General features: G+C 36.7%; 1 protein-coding gene across 32 annotated transcripts in view; it reads left to right on the top strand.

The window, feature by feature from the left end:
- The window catches only part of DLG2 (discs large MAGUK scaffold protein 2), a 984,419-nt gene that overhangs the window by 783,439 nt on the left and 192,864 nt on the right, over window positions 1-8,116 (top strand). For all 32 annotated transcript variants that reach the window (XM_068181606.1, XM_068181605.1, XM_068181599.1 and 29 more), the window contains one exon: window positions 5,713-5,815. In XM_068181606.1, coding sequence (XP_068037707.1) covers window positions 5,713-5,815 — 103 coding nt within the window. The remainder of the gene's footprint in view (window positions 1-5,712; window positions 5,816-8,116) is intronic.

Genomic DNA, 8,116 nt, shown 5'->3' with positions numbered 1-8,116 from the left:
GAGAGGAGCAGATGGGACGTGATCCTAAATTTTCAGCAGAGTTCAGGATGAGAAAGCCACATTGCTTCTCTGTGCAGCTCTAACTAAACAGTAGAAAGTGTAGGCTCAGAACAGATCAGAATTGAGAAAAGTGAGAGAAAAACAATAAATCTAGCCTGGAAATACAGCAGAAGCTAAGCTGGAGAGTGAAGACTCTTTCTTTCTTTCCTTTCTTTCCTTTGTTTTCTTTCTTTCTTTTCTTTCTTTTATTTCTTTTATTGCTTTTCTTGCTTTTCTTTCCTTCCTTCCATCCTCCCTTCCTTCTTTCTTTCTTTCTCTCTCCCTTTCGCCCTCCTGTGTGCCATCCCCCAGACATGTCCCAGAGTGTCCATGGTGCTGAGCCCGCTTTACTTCCACAGCTCTTCCAGCAGAGCCTTGGCCTCAGGCTGGATGTGCAGCCTTCTTTGCCTTGCAAAAAGCTGCTGAAAAGCTGTACTTTGTCAGTATGTCCTGGTTTCTTAGAATTGTGCTTTTTAGTGGACTCTATCAGTTGCCAAGAGATGTGGGGGCCGTTGTGCAGAATGGTTATTCCACCTGCTTGTGAGGAAGGTTTTCCTCAGACATGTTCACAGCAGATCATCCCTGATGGGTTTTCTTCCAATGTTCCTTGTTTTACCTTCCCAGTGACTAAACAGGACTGCTGGAGAAAGTGGCCCAGCTTTCCTCTCAACTCTTGATGATGTGCTTGGCAATACTTAAGTTGATGTGCAGAGTTAAGGCAGATAAATAGGGGTTTTTGTATCTTCTCTTAATGCAAACAATGGGAATTCTGGCTGTAAACAGTTGGTCATTTTTCAGACTTTTCAGGCACCAAAAGCTCTTATTTTATGATTTCAACAAATAGAAGAATTTAAACAGAATTTGAAAACTCTGCTCTTGTTTGTTTTGTTGTAAAAGGATACCTTTCCTTCACCTTTTAATTTAGTGTATAAAAGCATGTACTATGTCAGTGACAACTTAAAAATAATGGAAAGAAATCCTTTATGTTTCCTCCCCAGGGAAAGGATATGTTTTACCTTTCTTTTCCAATCCAACAAGGTATTTAGTTCCAAGTATTCATTTAACTACAGTATGAACACATAATAAGGTGGCCTAAAGAAAGAAATGGCAAAATAAACCAGATTATTCTGCTACCTTTTGTTTGAATGACCCATATGGAAATGATGTTCAGTTTCTAGATATCAACCAGACTGCAACAAGTCTGTTCAGAATACAATCAAATTTCTACTAATATGGGCCACTCAAATATTTTAGAGGGAATATAACTCTTCCAATTTTAGAAGAGCTCAGTCTATGCCAAAAGTAAATCTAATATTTCTTCAAATTATGATTCAGTATTAAATGAAGATCATGCTTTATTTTGAGTCAACAAATGCAAAGGCCCAGTAATTACTGTGAGCTATTTTTGAATCTTTTTCTCCATCTCAGTTTAGTTTTGACCATCGTTTTCAACTCCTCTTTGTTTGTAAGCTTTCAAACTGCTTTTTGCCAGTTCAAAACATGCAGAAGAGACAGACTTTAGTATGAGCTGCAGGCTCTTCTTATTTCCATTATGTCAAATTCATTTTGGAGTTAGGCATCAGAAATTGTGCAGTCAAGTTCATTCTGGGCCAGGACATCAGGGCTGTGCAGTCAAGCTCAGAACAGCTACTTTGCTTATTGTATAATACAGTCTAAAGCAAGCCCATTTATCATGGAAGAAAAAAAAAAAAAAAACAGCCAAAACACCTTTGGTATTTATTAAACTTTCCTGTACACATTTGCACTTTCTTCTGATTTTTTAAAATTTTCTTTTACTGATTATTCTTCACATAAATTATGTTAAACTAATTAAAAGCAGTAATTTTAATCAGATTTAACAGTTTGCAATGAAATCACATCAGGGAAAAATGTCACTGCACACAATTATTATGAGACATTAAATTAAGATATTGTTTTGGAGGAAGAGGCAAGATGAAATATTATTTATTTTATTCTCTCCAACTTCTTGTTCATTTTGGTCTGATGGTAAAAATTTGATTAAAATATATAAACGAATGGTGCCTTTCATCAAGATTTAATTGCTATGTGAATATACTGGTTTTCAACTAGAAGGTTTGGGAGTTGATTATATTTGTTTTTAAATAGGAGGAAATGATACCCAGAAATCAAGTTAGCATCTACTCTTCTTGTTCTTTAGAAAGTCAGACTAGATTATAAGTAATTTCTAAATTTAATACCTGTTATCCTACAGTGAGATTCTGTCACTGTTGGTGAATAAAATAACATGCAAACAGAATTCTTCCTCCCTATTTGTTAATGTCTATTTGATTTTTTTTTCTGCAGCTGTGTGTCTCCAAGAGGGAGATCACTGTTTTGGCAACCTAATGTGGTCAGGTCATTTCCCTGTTCAACATTGCTTAATCTGGTTTGCCTAGCTTGATTGTGATCTAGATGAAAATTGCAGAAGATAGAATTTATGTGTTATTTTCTCTCTGACATTTCTTTTCCTTGCTCTTTTGAATCCAGCCACTCAGGCCTCTAAATCTTCCTCAAGTGTCTATCCCCAGCTATATCCTAACAGAAAAGTGAAATTAATTTCAGGAAAATTAATTCTCTGCAATGTGTTGTGTTTGTACCCTAGGCAATCATTTCTTCTAGACCAAGGGTGCAAAGGGCAAAAAGTAGTCAGCTGCCACTTCAGCTGAAATGTTCGTATTAGCTGGCTTCTTGTTTTTCTGTGGAGAAGTGAAAAATATTTGTATAACAACTTCAGTGAAATTCCTGTCTTACTTTCACAGTCTTTATGTGTTACTAGGATCGTCCTTATTAGCTCACATAGACATAGAACTATTGTTTCTCAGAGGAGAAGGAGAATAATCATGTGATTTCCTTATTCTTTCATACATCCTCTCCTTTTATCTATAGAGTTATAGATTTTTAATGGGATTTATTAATGATGTTTAAATCTTCTGTACTATTAACATTACTTCAGAGACCACGACAATGTTTTCCTATATTGCTTAAGAAAGGCTTGTGTCTTGTCTTAGTCTTTGAGCTCAATCCTGAACAATTTTTTATTTTTTTTTTCCTTGAGACCTTCTAATACTGACCAGGTGACATAATCCATATCCATCTCCCCAACTCAGGAATTCAGGAGTGTTCCTTTAAGCTTTTCTTCAGATCATCCTATGCTTTTGTGGGACTCTCTATCAAGGACTTCAGTTACGAAAGGGAAAAGCACACAGATAAAAACAGTGCTCTCAAAGGGAAGGTTACTTGGTTTCAGAGTTGTCTTCTTCAGACACAGAATTAAGGCTGATGTTTCTTTTACAACATTATATAGACAGTGTTCTTAAATTTAGGAATCCTGCTTACACTTCACAAAACTGTGACTATAGTGCCCAGTTATTGAGTAATTGTAGTGCTGGTACATTTGTGCTCAATGCATGCAGCATCAAGTGTCATAACACCATCACTGAGGAAAGGTAGGGAACAGCACCTCTTTTTCTACAGCAGTACCCTAATTTGTGTTCCTTACAGGAAGCTGATATTCTCAACAGGTGTTGCAAAGTCCAAGCTGACATCATCTTCCTCTTCATGTATTGTCACTGTTGTAGATTAAAATATGGTAGATTTTTATGGCACTGAAAGTTCTGCTTCTCTCCTTTTGTTCTTTTAGAATGTACTTAATTATTCCTCTCTAGGGTCATATATTCCTAGACTGAATTTCAGTGAGTGTTTCCCAGAGGTTTCAGCGCACAACTTTAATGAAAGCTTTTGAACCTTCGGCTCATTTTTTTGAAAGCTTCTACCAGCCATTATAACATCCCAGGGAGATGGGACAACTGAGGACTCCTGCATTAAATTATCAAGTTCATCATGTTATATTTGCCCCATGCTCATAATTTCTGTGTACAGTCATCAGTTCTACAGCATCATGCAGTCTTCTGGATCGGAAGCTGTGGTATCTCCTGGGCTTTATATAAATGCTATCACAAATAAGTTTTTCTAATAGTAATAGTCTAAAATGTTGTTTGCATACTAGTAAGGACTAAATTTTGTCATGCAACTAAGAAAGAAATTTTTTTATGATGCCTGTGGTGAGACACTGGCACAGGTTTCCCAGAGAGGTGGTGGGAGCTCCATCCCTGGGAACATTCAAGGTCAGGATGGACAGGACTCTGGGCCACATGGTCTAGTTGAAGATGTCCCTGTTCATTGCAGAGGCTTTTTAAAGTTCTCTTCCAACCCAAACTATTCTATGACTCTGTGATTTCATGGTAAATAATAATTGTGTTCTCAAAACATCACAATCTCTAAAATTTGATCAAAGAGAGCAAGTTAAGATGGGCCAGTTTCTAAATGTTATCAATTTTATCAAATGTTATCAAAAATAAATATATTCCTAACAAATTCAATAGCTGTTACTTTAAAAGTTCTATGGAATCAAATTTATTTTTGTAATCCTTAAAAAGTTGTTAAAATTTAAATTTTAAAACCTTTCTTTTTAATATGTGCTTAACCATCTTGCAATGGTACTTGGCAAACAGAAACACAAATATTTGCTACAGGATTTGCTGAGGATTTGGATCTAGTGTTTTGGCATATTTGCTTCATATGGCATGGTTCTCATTTCTCTCCCTGCCCTTTATTTCCTTTTTTTTTTCTTTTCCACAATAATCAGAATTGGATTTCTGTCCTGCTGAGGTTGTTACATATCAAAAGTTTCCTGTTCTTCACTAAAATACTATCAATTGGAAACCTGTAGGAGTGAGTGGAAAGACAGATAAATATGTAAGATAAACAAATACATAAATACAAAGTAAATACATAAGTAAAAAAAGTCTCACATACTTCAGTACAGCCAGACAGTAATGCTCCCACTGAAAAGCAGGATTCAAATTACTGGAGCAGTTAATAAATCTGTATGTGAATTCTGTCTCTTCCTTAGGATACTGCTGGCAAAAAAATGTATCACAAAAAGAAATTCAAAGAGTTCTGAAACTGCCCCTGAGTTTTAGGGGTGGATTTCCTACTTTGCTCTACTCTGTTCTTCTTCCATGTCTTGTCCAGCCAAAAAAAAACCATATAGAAAGCTGTGTGGATGTTGGACAGCCAGAGCTGAGGAAGCTGTGTCTGATAGCAACTCCATTGCTGTCATGTGCAAGACACAAGATCTTTCCAGGAAATAGCTGGAGGGGTTGCATGAACAGAAAAAAGTAAGATGGGGTTTTTGCTCTAAAAGTTCTGCAGCCGGCAGCTTTTGTTAGACCCACTCAATATATCTCTGGGTTTCCTGATGCTACTGACTGGGCCTATAGAGCTTGACTGAAGGAGCAGCTTCTTTGCTTGCAGTATTCTTCAGTGACCTTCAAGCATCACAGAAAATTTATCTTTTGAACTTAGTATATTAAGTGACATTGCTTGATGAAGAGATAACCAGAAACGTAGTGGTCAGAGAATCTTCATGGATAAGCGCAGTCAAACTATGGGGTGAGTGGTACCGGTGTGTATCCTCTTTGCTGGTCATAGGAAGTTTCCTTTCAGCATTTTGATTTTGTTCTTTGCTTCTGCACCTGGGCGTCCATCTGACCTTTACATCCATGGGATATGTAGGATAGAACCCCACTTCTGTCTCCCTGTCTAATGTCAAGCTGCTCATGCCTGTTGTTGTCTTGGTTCCCTGCGCAGGTGAACGGCATTGATCTACGGGGTGCTACCCATGAGCAGGCTGCGGCTGCACTCAAAGGAGCAGGGCAGACGGTAACCATCATAGCACAATACCAGCCAGAGGGTAAGTGAAACAACCACCTGGGGGGCAGATGGCAAAAGAGAAGTGCTCTGGAACCACTCATTTAACAGGGTGAGGCTGTTGTAGGTAGCGAGTTTCCCAGGTATCATCAGCAGTCATCTGAAATGAAAATCCAAAGTGACAATTCTGTCCCAAGGAAATGGCCGTATTTTTGTCACTGACCTGGCTTTTAAAAGCATTTTATACAACTGTAAGAGCACTCTGTAAGTGTGCATATAATAACACAGTAATCAATGCTTAGTTATTAATTTTATTCTCATTAGTGCTGGTTTTATGTTATTTTCTAGTCTCTTCCTGGAAATAGGTAGTGCAAAAGATAGGTTAAGAGAGAACAGAAATGCCAGGAAGATCTGACATTGCTTCAAACAGTTAGATTAGAATTAGACAAGGATAAATGCTTCCTGCAGAATGTGTAGAGCTTCTCGTTATTAGTTTTGGATGACAGTGTCCTTGTACCTTCAGGGCAATTAGGCCTGGATAACAACTACTTATTAGAGAAAATGACAGCTTTCTCAATAAAAGCTTCACCAGAAAATTCAGCAAAATGCAAGATGTTTAAGGTGGGATGCATCTCATTCAAATTTTGCTGTCTAATATCTAGCTTTCTGAAAGTTAAGCTAGTTTCAGTGATTGATTTGGAGTACAGAATTAATGGGCAAGACTCCTTGTTGTCCATGAGCAGCAACCCAAATGACTATCTGAGGTTCTGAATGAATTTGTGAGAGGAATATTACCTTCTGATTGAAGCTCAAGGTGTTTTTTCTCTTCAGTAGTTTTTACTTTAAAGTCTTTGCCAGATTAATTCAGCAAGTACAAATGTCTGTAAAGATTTGCTGGCACCGTGTTATCATTTTTCAGGAAGCAATTCTAGCTCAATTCACAAGTTGATTCTGCCTGATTGTGCCCAGCCTAGGAGATATGCAAGTCTCACAGGTGAAACAGCTCTAATAACACGCTCAGTCAGTCAGGTTTTTTTAGGGAAGGTGAATTAGTACCTCCAGAATTTATCCAATATGATACTTTCTTTAATTTCTTTGGATCCTGATGATACATTCATGGAGTAAAACAGCTTCTATTTTAGTCAAATGTACAATTGTGCTTCAGATCTAGAATCAAGCATCCATTTATTAGTTTATCTGAGCTTGAGTCACCAAACAGAATAAATTGGGCCATAGTAAAAAATGGGCAGAGAGCAAATGAAATGGAAAGTATCTATCTTCAGTTAAATAAATGGAACATATTAATATAAAAATTCATGAGTAATAATCGGCATTATTCCAAAGAAGTATTGAAAAGCAATTCCTTTACAGACAGAGATCCGCACTGGGTTCTGAATGAAACCATGTTCCTATTAGTTCCAGCAATCTTGTTTGCTGTCTGGTGATTTTATACTGCAATTATCACCATGGTGTCTGGGTACTTGTAGCAATCACTGGCATGTCACAGTTGTTCCATGCCATTGTTAATACACAAAAAAATACATTGCTTGACAGCTTTTTCCTATTAGGATTGAACTTCTAGTTGACATATTTGTACCCTACATTTTAGCAGCTCAGTCCTGTATCAAATTCAGGTTTGGTGAACATACAATTCAAATGATGCTGATGAAATCCATCAGGTATTATACTGGATATTTATTCCATTTTTTCCTATGTCATTGCTCCATTTACCAAAGCCCCTGTTGAGGGCAGACTAGTCCAAACTGCATCACTTCTTGTCAGTGAAGCAAAGCCAGTTTTCTGTTTCAGCCAAATAGCTCAAAACACACCACAGAGAGTGAAGCTTGTGAGGATCAAGGCCCAAAAGTTTCTTGTTTTATAGTACATAACAAAATATTTAAAGGTAGTGAGGGTTGTTGTCTGTAGTTGTCCAGCATATGTTATATTACAGATTAAATATTTAATTTTAATCTGAGATTCTGGCTAATGCAAACTGCATAAGTCAAATGTAAAATTAAATATTTGTTTCTGAGAATTCCCTAAAAGCAAAGAAAGATGAAAAAAATTTTAAAGAGTTAAGTCACCTTCACAGAGAATTATTTAAAAGTTTATAGGCTACACAGAAAGACAAACACACCCTATGAGAGACTAAATACTTATTTTATTCTAAAGTTATTGCACAACTATTTTTGTCCTTCATTTGAAATTTATACCTGATTTCTTATTTAATATATCTTATCATGTTGCATATATTGGAATATAATAATAAAATAGACTTGAGACTGCACAGCTGTGCTTCCCTCAGGGGCTTCTGACTTTTAATGCTTACAAATCTAATAAAGTG

The sequence above is a fragment of the Anomalospiza imberbis genome, chromosome 2 (genome assembly GCF_031753505.1).
Source record: "Anomalospiza imberbis isolate Cuckoo-Finch-1a 21T00152 chromosome 2, ASM3175350v1, whole genome shotgun sequence".
Taxonomy (NCBI): domain Eukaryota; kingdom Metazoa; phylum Chordata; class Aves; order Passeriformes; family Viduidae; genus Anomalospiza; species Anomalospiza imberbis.
Note: the sequence above shows the minus strand (reverse complement) of the source record. Positions and strands in the feature narration are given on the sequence as shown.